Source organism: Denticeps clupeoides, chromosome 7, assembly GCF_900700375.1.
Source record: "Denticeps clupeoides chromosome 7, fDenClu1.1, whole genome shotgun sequence".
NCBI lineage: Eukaryota > Metazoa > Chordata > Actinopteri > Clupeiformes > Denticipitidae > Denticeps > Denticeps clupeoides.
The window spans coordinates 10,914,657-10,930,981 of record NC_041713.1 but is presented as its reverse complement, the minus strand read 5'-3'; the positions used below and the strand labels follow the sequence as shown (position 1 = coordinate 10,930,981).

The following is a 16,325-nucleotide window of genomic DNA, read 5'->3' as shown; positions in this document are numbered from 1 at the left end:
AGTAGTTAAAGGGACAGTCCCCCCCTGGAGCAACTTAGGGTTAAGTGTCTTTCTCAGGGACACAATGGTAGTAAGTGGGGTTTGAACCTGGGTCTTCTGGTTCATAGGCGAGTGTGTACTTGAAATCAACAATGTCATGATTGCAAATGTCCAATGTTGCTGGTAATTTCATTATCCAAAACAAAACATTAAGGTCTGAGTTACCCACAAGAAAAACAGCAATCGAAAGCCGGTGTTTTTAAACGTCGTTTGACACCAACCCAGCCCCGCGTGGATGCAGCGGACCTGGCAACCCCGCGCAGCCCGCGCGCTATATAAACCGGCGCCGCGCGCCACGAGCGGATCACAGCGACGTGAGCGACTCCGCCCCGCAGACCACGCCGAGGAACCTGCGCCGCGACCACCGACACTCGACAGCAGCCATGGCGGCGGGGGCGAGGGGGCTCCCGTGGAGGCTTCTCCTGCTCTCCTGCTTCGTGGCGGGAGGGTCGGCGCAAGACTTCGGACAGACGCAGTTCATCTGCACGTCGGTGCCCAAGGACGTGGACCTGTGCTCCGCCACGCTGCAGAACAGCGTCCCGGGGGAGGACCTGAAGACCACGGTCATGCAGCTGCGGGAGACCGTCCTCCAGCAGAAGGAGACCATCATGAACCAGAAGGAGACGATCCGGGAGCTGACCTCCAAGCTCACCCGCTGCGAGGGCCAGAGTGGCGGCGAGGCGGGCGACTCGCGCGTGGGGGGGCGCAGGAAGGAGCCGGGCTCCAAGAACACCATGGGGGACGTGTCGAGGGGTCCGTCGGACACGCTGTCCCAGCTGTCCCAGACCCTGCAGTCGCTGAAACAGAGGCTCGAGAACCTCGAGGTACGCGTGACTCTTACCCACGCAGGCATGAGAAATTATTATAACTTTCTAATAATAATACAACATTACGTTAAAAGTAAATTATAACTCATACCAGAGGCAGACTAGACCGAGAAAATAAGTGGTTTTTCTTTTAAAATAATATGATTGCGACGTAAAGGGATCTTGGTGACTTGACCTGTCAGTGTGAGGATCGGGGTTCTAACTCGCGTTTCCCCCCCCCCACACACCCCACTCCCGCGGCCCCCCGCAGCAGTTCAGCAGGAACAACAACTCGGTGCAGGCGAACAGTCTGAAGGACCTGCTGCAGAGCAAGATCGACGACCTGGAGAAGCAGGTCCTGTCCCGCGTCAACAGCCTGGAGGAGGGCAGGCCGGGGCTGCGCAACGAGACCGAGCAGCGCGGCCGCGTGGAGTCCACGCTGACGTCTCTGCACCAGAGGATCACGGACCTGGAGAAAGGTGAGCGCGCGTGGCCCGTCACCCCACTGGGACAAGTTTGTGGCGTGTCGTGGCGACGGTGATGACCGCGGTGCATGCCGGGAGGTCTGTCGCAGAGCCCGGCGGCTCGTCCGCGCCACGCCGCGGCTGCGCATTTTTATTTTGGCGCTCCAGTCAGGGGTAGTAAAAAAAAAAAAAAAAAAAAGTTCGAGTCGACGTTTAACCTCAGGATCTCGTCTCGATGCTGCTGTCCAGTTAATTCGTTCACCGATTACAGACCAATTCTGCGTGGCGTGTCCGTGTCTCTAATACGCGGCGACACAGTTTGGAAACGCACAGGCACCAAACGGCTGCAGTGTCGCAGAAGACAGTAGAAGCCGTGTGTGTGTGTGTGTGTGTGTGTGTGTGTGTGGGGTGGGGGCTGTTGCTGAATTGGGATCCGCATTACTTTGCATATCCAATTCCACATTACCGGTTTTATAGCGCGCGCGCGCGCGTCTGATTTACCGCCGACCGAATAGTCCTGCGCGGCGCTGCATCGCCGTAAAACGAGGAGAGTGGGGTCCTGCACCCCTCCACGCGGGACGCGCACGGAATACTGATCACAGTAAAAAAAGAAAGAAAGTCCACGCCGTGCGCGTGGGGCCGCGGCACCTCGACCCACGCGGAGGTGTGACGTGTTTATTACGCCTTATTGCGTCACCGCTCTGACTGGACAGCGCAGAGAGCGTCGTGATCTTTTTCTTCAGTACAACCACCACGGGCCTTCATCACCGTGGACAGTCACGGATGAAGCCATTAACAAATGAACTAATGTCACGCAACTAGTCGTGTAGTATTATGTAGTCTGTCCACGATATGTGTGTGTTTAATACTGAATAAATATATTTAGAGTCATGACACTGCACCACTGCATAGATAAAAAGCAGTTGGCTTTTTGGCCCTTTGTTGTACTGAATGTGGATTATTTTGTCATGTGATGACTGGGTCTGAAGCCGACATCTCCATCATGTTGCAGGACAGAAAGAAAACCGGCCGCTGGACAAATTCCAGCTCACCTTCCCGCTGAGGACCAATTACATGTACGCTAAAGTCAAGAAGAGTTTGCCAGAGATGTATGCCTTCAGCATCTGCATGTGGATCAAGTCCAACGCGTCTCCCGGAGTGGGAACGCCGTTCTCCTATGCAGTTCCTGGCCAGGCAAATGAACTGGTTTTGATCGAGTGGGGCAACAACCCAATGGAGATCCTGATCAACGACAAGGTCAGTTAACCTGCCACATCAACCCAACAAGGGGGCAGTGGTGGCCTAGCGGTTAAGGAAGCGGCCCCATAATCCGAAGGTTGCCGGTTCGAATCCCGATCCGCCAAGGTGCCACTGAGCAAAGCACTGTCCCCCCACACTGCTCCCCGGGCGCTGGGTTAAATGCAGAGGACACATTTCACTGTGTGCACTGTGTGCTGTGCTGCTGTGTATCACTAGTGACGATCACATCGCTTCACTTCAACAAATCCTAACAATGGTTGCATACCCTGGACTTTTAGCGGCGAGTAAAGCCTGACAGTGTTCACCAACCTCTTCCAGGTGGCGAAGCTTCCGTTCTTGATCAATGACGGGAAGTGGCACCACATCTGCGTCACCTGGACGACGCGTGACGGAGTCTGGGAAGCCTTCCAGGATGGTGTGATGAGGGGCAGTGGGGAGAACCTGGCACCATACCATCCCATCAAGCCACAAGGGGTGCTAATCCTGGGGCAAGAACAGGTACATGGCTCGCTAATCTGGTCCTAATCTCCAGTACCACTAGACTTCAAATCTAACGCTTCAACTGTTTAGTTTGATAACTTTTGTGTTCAGATGGGAAGGCTGAGCAGGGATCATTGCTTTTCTTGGCACACAAATGATGTACACTTACGTGGTTGTCTTCGTCCAACAGGACACCCTGGGAGGCGGGTTTGATGCCACGCAGGCGTTCGTAGGCGACATGGCCAATTTTAACATCTGGGACCGTAAGCTCTCTCTCGGGGAGATTTACAACCTGGCAACATGCAGCAGCAAAGCACAGGTGGGCAATGTCTTCTCATGGATGGAGACGAGCATCGAGATCTATGGCGGCGCTTCTAAATGGACTTTCGAGGCTTGCCGCCAGCTCAACTAAAACCCCGGCGAGAAAATGTGAGCGGGTGACCGGGAAGTCACGGTCAGTCGTCATCGATGCACCTCTGTGAAAGTCATTGTTCAGCCGCAATGCTCTTTCTTGACACACAGGTTTCTTGAAAGTGTCCAAAATTTCTATAAGATATTTGAAAAAAAAAAAAAATCGAATTCTTGCGTGGACAGAATTTTGGTCGAAGAATTAAATTTTCACATTTTTTTCCATCAAAATTCTTCCGAATCGGACTTGGAGACAGAGATGGCATTTTTACTTCAAGATTCGTTTTTTTTATTTTTGAGGAACAATGTTGGATGTCTAAAGAACCAGATACAGCACAGCACAGGTGTCCTTGGTGGACCACGTGGGTCATTGCATCCACTTTTAGTCTTAGAGAAGTTTGTGTAGGAGCTTTCCAAAAAAAATGAAGTCTCTCCCGACTGCCTGGGATTTTTTCACTGTGAACTACGGGTGGATTTGCAAAAGAATGTAAAACAAAAAAAATATATATATATATATTAAGGATGAAAACAAATGCTTCTTTTTCCCCTATTTATTTCCTTATCACTTCCATCCTACGTATATATTTTTGTGTGAAAAATGATTTCATTGCCAATATGTTGCGAGCCTGGGTGCCTTGGGCTTTTAAAAAAATAAATAAACTCAGCACATTTTTTTTTTTGGTTGTAATCTGCTAAATATTTGTATTTGTGTGTTTTATTTACTGCTGTGGTTTTATTCGGAAAAAGTGGCAATGTGTTGCAATCAAATGCTGCGTTACGCTGAACGTGCTGAAGCCAGTTAAAAGTCATTTCAAAGCAACGATAAGAAATTTGTTTTGAGGTCATGTATTTGGCGGTTGTTTCTACTTTGCCAGGAATGTTCTCTGTACAGAAACAGCATGAAGGTGAAATGCTGCAGCAGTGTCTAACCGACATCTTCTTTTCCTATTCTGTTCGGGTTGGGATTTTATACTGTATTGTTATAATGCTCAAAGCATGGCAGCACTGAAATATGAAAAATGGTCTAATTTTGTAATAAAATTGTGATACCTAAAGTCTGCGAGGATGTGAAATGTCTTTTTTTTTTGGTTTGTTTTTGTAGCATCTCCGTGATCTTACCTGTAATTTTTCGAGCCACCAGTGGAGTCCCAGAGGCACAAAGCCGAGCAACAAAATGAGCTACTAAGATATTTTTTTTTACCTCCCATACGCGATAGTGGAGCTTGGGGAAAAGACCATTTGGCCATTCCTTTCTACACATTCAATCCTGCGTCCACCCAGCCACAAACTGATTAAACCTTTCTTTTCTCAACCAAAACAGCTTTGAGTGTAGTTTGATGAAAGAGTATTCATTTTATCAGAATGTCTTAAGTTGCATTTGCGTCGGCAACTGAAGGATTATGTTCGAACAAAGCCTGACACGAAGAACATAACATTAAAATTTAAAATAGACACATAACTTATTTATGAAGTAAATTATGCTTTCCCCAAAGGGCAAAATGCTCCTTTTTTAGTGACTAGTAAATGAGATTCTTATTAAAGTGTTACATAGCCAGACTGAGAAATACTTATCACAGCTTATTTACTGATTCATTTAAACACAGTAAACACATGATTTCCCCATTATTATCCTTGCATAAGAAATATTCTCATTATCTATTATTGCAGCCATAATGAAATACGCATCTTTCTCCAAAAACTATCGTTGTGCACTTTGGAAAGTGTGCTCACAAGCTGGCCTGCAGCAACATATTAAAGCGGGGATGTACCACTCCAGGTAATGAAATGTCAGTGTGCACTGTGCGAGTGGCCTACTGGCTATGTGCACGTGCACTGAGGCAGTGGGAGCCAACCTCTCTGGAGAGGAACGTTTTCTGACTGGGAGCACCTAGATGTTGCTAATGTGAAATAAGCAGTGGCCCACAATTCTTTACTCATGACGTGAAAGGTGAAAATTCTTGGCAGATCATATGCTTGTCATTTTCAGAGTGCACGTCATGTAGTCCCTGCATTGCACATTTCAGCAAGAGTGAACCAGAAGACCCAGGTTCAAATCCCACTTACTACCATTGTGTCCCTGAGCAAGACACTTAACCCTAAATTGCTCCAGGGGGGACTGTCCCTGTAACTACTGATTGTAAGTCGCTCTGGATAAGGGCGTCTGATAAATGCCGTAAATGTAAAATGTAACCCACAAGTACAAAAGGAAGCATGGCCTTACAAAACATTCTCTGTACAAAGATACTTTTAGATAATTTTGCTGTAGAGGCATTGCCCACAGTATCATGCTGACACAAAAACTTTGAATCATTTATTGATTTTGTGATCATCATTGGCAGAACTACTGAGGCACTGACTTCAGGCTGACGTGATACTCGAATTCTTTTCAAATGAAGACACACTTACACCATCTAGCGCTGCTAAATTATTTAAGTAAATTTCCCTAAAAATATTTCAAATAAAAACTTTCCCAGCTGCCAGACAGTGCCAGTGTTCTATTTGTAATAAGTCTTCTAATTGTTGCACAGTCTCCCCTCCCCCTCCACTCATTTACGATGAGAGCCGGGTATCCGTTTCATTAAGGAGGCTTAAAGCACGTTCCCAGCAACGTCTCCAGTAATCTCTGCCAACCGTGCCTGGTCACGACTGCCCCGCACCCAAAAAACACTTCAGTTCAATAATAACTGCTTTTCATTAGAGCTGCTCGGCCGCCGGGACGGATGCAGCCGCGTTCTTGGTCTGGTCGTTCCCACTTGCCACACCTTTGCCGGGAGGCTGCAGCTCTTCTGGAGCCCGGAGACCAGGGATCATGCACACGTCAATAGTTCCTGTTTCCCTATAGAGCCACATCATTACAGATACAGCCATTACTGCATTCTGGGCCTGGACAGACGCACGAGGTTGGGTTTCGTGTGTTAAGATGCTGCAGAATAACCCCCCCCCTTCCACCTTGGACTAGACTTTGTTAGGTTTCTCTCTGTGTCTGTGGCCCATGTCCTTACACATTACCATAAGTTCACAAAACGTGAGAATTGGAGTGACTATTTTGCCGTGATTTCATTCTCCCCCGATTTATATCTCTCAGTTTGCACTTTCCTCTTGTCTTTAATGACGGATTGTGTTCATTTTACATTGATCATGTACCGTGGTCTGTTCCTGTGTTTGTTGAGACTCCATCTGACCCTGAACTGAGAACGGATAGACATATTAATCATAGTTGTTTGTCATTAGCAATAATGATATCTGGGATGGCTGTTCTGTTTAGTGAACATCATTCATAAAATGTGAGGACCTCCTTCACACACACACACACACACACACACACACACACACACACACACACACACAGCTTAGTGTTCAGGAGCCTGACCTTGGTGCTTGCGTGTGGATGTGAGTGGGCTGTGGCGCTGGATGGGTGACCGAAAACCCCAGCAGCCCTCCGCCACCTGTTCTGCATGCTTAATGAAAGGGGTCCCCGTTGTGGCTTCCCCACTGGTGCCTGATGAAAAATGCATGAATTGCGAGAGTAAACAACCGCGGCTCAAACTGGGGCAGTGGCGAGATGAATGGGGACCAGGTATAAAACACTTTTCCCGTTCCCGCCATGGCCACATGTTCATCACTGTGAGCACCTGATGTCACACAGATCACATGCCCAACCAGCCATCCAGCCATTAATTTTATAATCTGCTTATCTAGGTCAGAATCACATGGTAGCGGCGTCACATCCAGAGTGTTTTACCTGATGGTAACCAGTCTCCACGTGCTTGGGTCCTACATGATGTTGTCCTGTTTGTCCTGTTCATTGTACAGAATAAAAGTTTATATATATATATATACATATACATGTATATGTATATATATATATACACACATATACAGTACAGGCCAAACATTTGGACACACTTTCTCATTCAATGTGTTTTCTTTATTTTCATAACCATTTTCATTGGTAGATTCTCGCTGAAGGCATCAAAACTATGAATGAACACATGTGGAGTTATGTACTTAACAAAAAGTGGAGACCTGACCTCCACAGTCACCGGACCTGAACCCAATCGAGATGGTTTGGGGTGAGCTGGACCGCAGAGTGAAGGCAAAGGGGCCAACAAGTGCTAAACACCTCTGGGAACTCCTTCAAGACTGTTGGAAAACCATTTCAGGTGACGACCTCTTGAAGCTCATCGAGAGAAAGCCAAGAGTGTGCAAAGCAGTAATCAGAGCAAAGAAACTAGAATATAAAAACACGTTTTCAGTTATTTCACCTTTTTTGTTAAGTACAAACAATTATGATTGCACTATGGGGGAGTCTGTGTGAAACATTATTTCAGTACATGGTATACTGTGTATACTGTTGTACTAACAATAAACCAATCTTGAATCTTGGTGTATAAGCAGTTTATATGGTTCACCCCTGCCACATACACTTTGTTCAATTGATCTGTACAACACAAGTGAGTTTCTTAATCTAAATCACGATACCTCCGGCTTCAATGCTTTCAAAAACAGGTACCTGAAAACTTCCACTGCAGAAAAAGAGAAAGAAAACAAGGACCTTAAAAATACCATAAAAAAATGAAATGCAGTTTGTGACAGAAATCTGTGCAATTATCATCCCAACATTTAGCCAGACTTGCTGTTATCAACCAGAGGGGTGGGCTCCTGAGCACAACCCCGCAATTTCCCAGCGGAGGAGTGAAAAGGTTATTTTATAACCTTCTGACAACCCCACTCTACATGTATTTATTCCATTTACAGCGCCACAGTTCCAACGGGCATCTGACATACATTTTTTTTTTTAATGCTTTTTTAAACTGCAAAATCAATTAACATTTTTTGCCTTGGTTAAAATAATTCTTGCTTCATGCCAAGAAAAATATCTTTGTTTTCAGCAACAGCATGGGAAGCCACCACTGCACTGGCACATTTGCGATGTTCTTATCCATGATTTAGTCTGTATGTATGAAAAACAGTCCCTTAGGTATAAGAATGTAGCACAGGCAGCATATATAATTCATAATTAATTTGACTGAATTCATAATTAAGTCAAATTCCATTCCGACCAACATTGACTGATATTATGAAATAATGCATTGTTTGAAATTGACATGTGAATAGTCACGACATGGTAACAGATGAATTCTTTAAAGCATCACATGGCCATGTTACATTACTGTGTACATACATTGCAGCCAATTAACTTTCACTCGCTCTAGTCGGCTGACCTCATATAGTACAAACCTTTGAAATTAAGCCTGCGTCTGACATGATAAATGAATCACACAGTGACTAATCTATTATAAACCAGGAGAGCTGGACAACAGTTCACTGTGTGAGATGGTACAGCAGTTTTCTTTCCTGTGCACAGACAGAAAGACAGCACTGCTGGGATGTGTGAGTCTGGGCTGGCTTTACTCTCAGGACGTGAACTTGAACTGTAACTGGTGCATTGACCTTCTAATTTAAAAAAAAGGGACATTCAATTCCCCTGCAGTGCTGTGGAGTTTTTTATTGCATATTGTGCTCGAATGTATCTATTAACTACATGCAAATGTGAAATCATTTTAGTTTTCGTCTTCACTTGATCTTTGTGCACCACCAAGCATCCAAACATTGAAGATCAGAGCACAGGCCGAATACGGTTATTTAAAACAGCGTGATTCTCAAAAACTGATTTCAATCATGCTCACCTCAGCCACAGCATCATAGCCAGAGAAACAAGCCTAGAATAGAACCCGACCAATCTAAAGCTTGTGTGGCAGCACAGCGGACATTAATACAGGTCAGTAAATGCTTCCATTAGTCACCTGCTCACTAATGGCCCCAACAAAACAGACCTTTCAGATATGTTGATTCCAAACACATTGTGCCAGTGCAAAGCATGAAAGCTCAGTGTTGTTATAACTCATGGCAGAACGCGATGTGGCCTAATGCTGATGTGTGCGTAATTCACAAAAACTGCTCAATAAATAGATTTAACAGTGCTTCTGGACTTGGGGGTGGGCTGGTATTTGCTATATTGATTATGAAAGAGGGAGCAAGTGAGCGAGAAGGATATTTATGAGCTCGAAAGATCAAGAAACTGTTCTCTGATGCCGATCCCTCTTGTGTCCATTGCCCAGCAGGGCTGGTTTATTTTTTTAAAATGTTCATATGTGAAGCCTCACAGGCGATCAGCTCTCTCCTTATATCTGCACACGTGTATTCACAGTGCACAGGGAAAAGAAGGAGCACCTTCGTCCTGGGAAATCCAGCACCAGGCTCGCCAGTGCAGGACTTTAATTTCAATGTTCTCATTAAGCTGTCAATAGCCCAGCCATTTTGACAGGTTATTTTGGAGACAGGAGAGCGAACTGAATGCTTCACATAACAATTAACTGTGACACGAGGCGCTGTGATGGTCTGTAACTGCTCCTGTCAGCAGGTGCCCTTTTATTTATCAGGGAGGGTCTCGGTTGGGCCTGATTTGGTGCAGAATAACATTGCAGCAGAAATGTCAGGCAGGTTAAGAGAAAAAAAAAACAGGGAAATCAACTTGTCAGGTACACACCGTTCCAACTCCATTCTCCCCTTTTCTTAGAGTGGGGTTACCAAAAAATCTGTACTTGTGGGCAAAATGATTAAAACTAAAACCATCAAGGACATGGAGTTTTAATTAAATGCAGCTAACCAGTTGCAGAGATGCTACTGTATTTTTTCTCTTCGCCAACGCAAAACGTCTCTGCTCCTTCAGTGTAAGAGCCACGAGCGAAACAGATTCTCTTCCATTCTGCTGTTTAAAAGAGCCCACTCAATAAAGGCCTATGGCCTCAACATTAGTCTTGCAGATGTGAGCTCGTAAAAAGCCAGCAAGTCGCTGTGCAGCATACATAAGCAGCAGCGATGCCAACATAATCATTCACTTCTGAGCAGTGGCAGGAGGAAAAGTCAGACGGGGGGAGGTGGACCAAATTGCACAGGACTCAACGCAACTCGAATTATCCAACGACAATGATCACAGTTTCTAGAATTTGTAACATATTATAATCATTTACATTTAATAATCCTGGACTTGCTGTCCCTGTGTTGTCCCGGTTTCCTCCCACCCATCCAAAGGCAGGCCTGCAATCCAATACATACAATACATATACTGTACCTGACATGGAATATATTACAAAGGTCCTTAAAAGCCTAGACATAAAAAATGAGTGTTCAGCATCAACCTTCAGGACTGGAAAACCATCCCCGGTGTCTAACATAGGGTGGTTGAGAGAAGCCAAGAGTGTGAATAAATAATCACCTTTTTTACTTGTTTGCAATTTTTTGAGTTTATTACCAAAGCTCATGGTAATTTAGAAAGTGTATCCAAACATTTGACTGGTAGTGTATATCAATTTGGTGATAGTCAGAATTGTGACCTGTAACAAGAATGGAACATTACACATTTGGTGTGACTTATAGGAACAGATGTTCTAGTGTTTGACTCCCTTTAGAGAACAGGCACTTTACTCTAAATGAAAGTATTTAGACTAATAAAAACTCAAAAATATATGAGAGACATGATCAACTTTCTGAATATATATTTGTTCATTTTAAGCACGGATTTGGGCCTGAAAAAAAATGTAATCCTATCACTTGGGTCCTGGAAGTGAGTGGCTTGAACAAGCTCATGAAAAACAGAGAGAAATAGCCATGAACCTCAGGCATTCTTTCAGCCTGTGAGAGAGGATCCTTAATAATGAGGCATCCCAACAGTCCGGATTCTAACATGCATACCAAAGCGTATATGCACGCAGCGTCTCAGGGCACACATGCGTTCATAAACACACACACACACACACACATACAAAGGTAGAGAAAGAAAGCACAGCTAGCAGCAGTGTGGCGTTGTGCCTGTCTCTAGCACAACTCTCCAACACAACTAATGAGACATTCCTGGCAGCTGCTATGGCTTATACTCAAACGCTGCATAAAAATATGAACTGGCTATAAAAATCTCCCGCCTGTCTTGAATTTTTATTGATTTAGCAGTGTTACAGCACCCAACCGAGTTATTAGTTGTCCTATTTTTATTTTCAATTTTTTTACTTGTTCACATATGTGGTTCACAACGAACTGAAAATAGCCAAGAATTGATTGTGACACGTGAGAAGATTTCAATCCTCAATTCCCCAGCCTTCTTTTTTCCCTGTTGGTCTCAAAGACTGCTTTAGAATGACATACCAATCCCTTTAACTGAAAACTGAATTATGGCCACTTATTTTGCGCTTAACCAGGATATGAAGGCCATGGTCGTTTAGCAAAAAGAGTCCATCCTTGACATGGATGATCAGGGAGATCAGGGAATGCATCTAAGCCTCTGTATCGCTAATAGACAGCAGCCATGGTCAATCGTTGCATTAAACTCCCAATTAGTTTTGTGCGTGGACTCATGGGAACTCATGGCAATAGATATTGATTGCAAAAGCAGAGGTTCTCAACTCCTGGGAACCAATCATCCAATAAGCTCATCATCAGGGACATGACACATCAGAGGTTTACGTTTTAATTGAGCATGCAGCATCATTTTATTAACAGATGCATGTTGCTTCACAATGAATATCAGAATCATACAGGAGCATGTTGATTATTAAGCTAATGCAAATCACCCATATGCCTAAGATTTATTGTTTAGTACGAAGACCACATGCAACCACACCTTATTCTGATAGGCTCTTGTGTGACCGCCATATGGCATGACAGGTTATTTTAAGGATATGTCCCATTCTTCTTCATTGCATTCTGGTGAGAGAAACCACAAAAGATTAAAATAAATTGTGACAACACAATTGTCACATGCATACTTGCTTTGAAGCTCATTTTATTTAGCCATTCAAATGCACAGTCTTACCACATACTGCTAGCTAATTAAGACCATTAGTAGCACCCACACAAACATAAAATATTGGGCCATCTCAAGAGCATTAGTGCTACTGAAGTCCTTGTAAATGAAAAGGAGTCATTCAGACATGGCAGTAATTCTTGATGAAAAACTGGCACGTTCATAGCAGAGTGCTGCTGAAGCAGACATGGAAAAGAGCAGTAGTCAGCTTAATTTGGCATAGGGAGGTCAATTTTCTGTGTGTGAATATATTTATTTTATTTGACGTGTTAACCATGCAAGCTGGGAAAGGCCATTTAGAAAAATGAGAGTTGGTGACGTGGAATTAAGGATACCGATGCCGATATTGTCTATTGATTGACCCAATTGTACAGAGTCCCAGTCTTTTTTTTTTTTTATCTCTCTGAAGCCGGCATAGAATACCATCATAACAAGTTCTGCATGAGCTTAGTTTTCTTATAAAAAACTGTGACTTTATTTCAGAAAATCTGACAGTCACTGGGGGTGTAAAACGTTGCAAATAATTATACTGCTCCACAGCTGGTCAAATGTCAGATATATATGTGCAAAAGCACTTAAGTTTTTGTGCCTCATAAAATAGTCATGTGCCTTCCCCACTAGGGAACCAGAAATGAAGGTTAACAAGGGCATGGTAAATACAATAATAAAACATTTATGACATTTTGTCAGCTACTTTTAGCTGTCATTAAATATGCTGAGATACTGCATTTGCATCGGGACATGTTAATCATTTGCAAAAGTACCAATTAAGGTAATGATGGCATTGTCCTGACTGGCATTGTCATGACTGAGGGCTGATGGAGAAAGGTAGCGCAGGAATGGGAAAATTGGGTAAAAAAAGACTTTATTACAACAAAAGCGTCACGAGGGCCAAAAACCAGGAACAAACTAAAACGAACCCCTCCTTTGTATGTCAAAAGGGCAGGATGCTAGTCTCAACAGGCAGCCACATGAATATCGCAGTACCGCAATTATGGTGTGGAGTGTCCCGTACTTCAGTAAACTTTTTTTGTATTCCACCTGCGCCTAGGTCCTCCCCTTCCTTGGTGAAGTGACAATTAGACATGTTTTGGTATACAGCACATAAAAAAAATAGTCCGACCCAGCAGTGTGTTTGATACTACACAAAACAAATCAGTAATTCGTTAATCGCACACCCACAGTTTGAAGTAGATGTCGGACTGGATTCAATTAACAGTTTTCATTAGGTAGAGAGCATTCCAGGCAAAGGACTGAGGAACTTAGCCACGCCCTGTTGGGGTTGGCTCTTCCTGCCAGTGAACTTTTGACCCTCGTGTCTTGCTTGATTATCTAATGCCGTTCCCGTGATCTGGCTTTTGCCTGCCTTGGCTCGCCTGGCCTACATTCCAAGTTGTAAGCTGTATCATAATGACAATTGATTAAGTAACAATTCATTATTTTTGATGATAATGAAATAAATTAAGGTGTAATACACTTACAACTGTCAGGATTGGTTCCAGGTGAGGTTGCCAGCTGGGGTCAAGTCTGACAACAACAAATGGCAAATTACACACTTAATATACAGAACCTCATATTCTCTACTTTTATGCAGATATTTTAAGATTTTTACATTTAGTAGTTGGCTTTTGACTTTATCAAATGAGAGTCGAAACAAGAACAAAATCTCAGGTTTACAGTTAGCATTTGTAGCCAGACTTGCAATACATCAGAGACTTGCTCCTATCTAGATTTGTCCAGATCTTTTCCTGTGCCTTTTTAATGGAAAGCAAGTAATCCTTCCTGTCAGAGAGCTTCAGTCAGCGCTGTCGTTTCCTTCTGAGGCCCTGTCACCAGGGTGTGTGTTTACCCAGCGAAGCAGGCTGGCCTGGCGCCTGTGTTTTCTGCAAGGGGAGGGTTGTGGACCAGGTGAGGTCATACACACGTCAGTTAACCGAACCCTGCGGCATAGCTCGCCGTCAAACAAGCCTTGCTCTTTTGTAGCGCTCTTTTTTTCCCCCTCAGATTCCCTCTGTGCTGGTACATAATGCATTATTCCTGATCAGGCCTTCATGTAGACAACAGCAAAATGGCGACCTTTGCAAGGCCCAAAACGAAATGACCAGTAAGGTGGTGCTGAAAGGAAGAGAAGCTTCGCTGCTGTCATGAGCCTGACAAGATGCAAATTTTGAAGAGTGAAGAGTTATTCATTATACCACAGGTTTACCATGTAAGTGAACCTTGAATTAGTTTGGTTTAGAGACAAATGTGGTCCGAATGTGGTTGCAGCTACAAGAGGCCGTCCCTGGAAAACCTCAACAACATGGGGAGAACATGCAAACTCCACACACAGAGGAGGAAACTAACATATCAAGTGCTTATGAAGACTAGTAGATCCTACTGAGCAGGCAGGAAATGCTGATCAGGAAAAAAATACCACAGGCTTCAAAACGTTGTCACTGGAAAACACGCAGTATTGCGGTATTGATTCATTACTGCCATGCAAAAAAATGTTACTGTGCAACTGAGCTGTGTGTGCCAAGAGGACCAGGCTGTTTGTCATCTCGTTGTTTATCCAGGGCAAACAGAAGTCCCTCAGACTCAAATTCATGTCTAATTTACAGCAGATGTAATTGCCAGCGCCTGGCAAAGCCTATTTATTAGGCTTGTTAACGTTCAATATGAAGCAAATTATGCCAGGTGCTGAAACAACACAAAATGTCCTCAAACAGGGATTTGCACAAATTTGCAGAATGTGCTATCATCTTATTATAGGTTTCTAGGTTGTAATTTAAACAGATGTGCATACATTTGCAATAAATGGCGAGCTATTATGGAATAATAAGACCTTAATACAAGATACAGATTGATATCAAGGTCATTTTTTTAAAGGTATCGTCAAAGGTGTCTTATATTATTAAATATTTCTATGGAAAAATAATTGAATGAATTGATAAATTTTATACTTGGTAGCTTTTTTATATTACCCAGTATCTCATATGCATTTCAGCAGGTTGTCAGTACATGGGCCTTTCAGCCTCGACTGACTTCATAGTTTTTTATAGATATGGAATAATCCCAGCGTGACACTGGCAGGATGCCGTATTTAATCTCATCCTCCTTTGGTGCTAGAATGTGGCTTTGGCCCTGGCTAGCCTCTGAGGCATCGAAGTTTAATCCCAATGTCACTTTCCAACACTACAGCTTTACACTCTTTTGAGTTATAACATTAACTGTCAAGTTACAATGAATTTAAATGAAACACAATTAACCAAAGCACTCTAGTGGTACATCAGTAGTTTTATGAGATAAAAAATTGAGCATTCCATACTTCTACTGGTGAAAGAGACCATTGGGAATCACGCTCTGTAAAGAAACCTGCTTCAGCCAGATCCGATAACTGCATGGGTGGGGATTACCATAAAAATACTCATAGTTATAAACAGAAATTAGGCCACAAATGGGTCCAATCCAGATGTTCTAATGTTTAACACAGTAGCAATGTCCCTTACTTAGAGAAGATCTCTCTTTCTCTCTAAAAAATAATAATAATAAAAATGTATTTTATTATTATTATGATCACATTGTGATTCACATTAAATTTACAGTTTTGATTATTTAATTATTTATTAAATTGGTACTAATACACTTAGAAAAAGACTTGCTGATATCTACAACAAGAGTAATGTTTAGCTGGCAGCTGCACTTTTCACTTTAGACCTGGTCTTTAATCCAGCATTTCTAAATCCTTCATTAATTTGAAAGATTCTCCCCAGCGTCCAGTGTGGTCTGTGTGCGATTGCTGGTCGTAGCCTGACGGAGTTGAGTAACTCAGAGTCACCAGTATTTACGTATGGTTGTTTGTGTTGTGTTTTCAGCTGGTGTGAGTGTTCCTTTCCCCCATTCCCCTAGATTCCTATATGCTTGTCCCATACTTACAGTTTTTTGTACGAAGCATCTGCACCTGGGTCCTCCCCTTCTTTCATGTTGTGACATTAATGTTTTTTAGTTTTAAAACATATTTATCAT

General features: G+C 43.5%; 1 protein-coding gene across 1 annotated transcript; it reads left to right on the top strand.

Annotated features, from left to right (window-relative positions):
- Nucleotides 1-355: 355 nt before the first annotated feature.
- On the top strand, nt 356-4,517 carry nptx1l (neuronal pentraxin 1 like). The gene is made up of 5 exons (XM_028986644.1): nt 356-863; nt 1,117-1,324; nt 2,322-2,566; nt 2,888-3,067; nt 3,240-4,517. The coding sequence occupies exons 1-5, from the start codon at nt 423-425 to the stop codon at nt 3,459-3,461; spliced, it is 1,296 nt and encodes a 431-aa protein (XP_028842477.1). The 5' UTR covers nt 356-422; the 3' UTR covers nt 3,462-4,517.
- Nucleotides 4,518-16,325: the final 11,808 nt, after the last annotated feature.

Coding starts and splice junctions, on each gene's coding strand:
- nptx1l (XM_028986644.1), top strand. CDS start 423: ATGGCGGCGGGGGCGAGGGGGCTCCCGTGGAGGCTTCTCCTGCTCTCC. Junction 2,567..2,887: donor AGATCCTGATCAACGACAAG/GTCAGTTAACCT, acceptor AACCTCTTCCAG/GTGGCGAAGCTTCCGTTCTT. Junction 3,068..3,239: donor TAATCCTGGGGCAAGAACAG/GTACATGGCTCG, acceptor TTCGTCCAACAG/GACACCCTGGGAGGCGGGTT.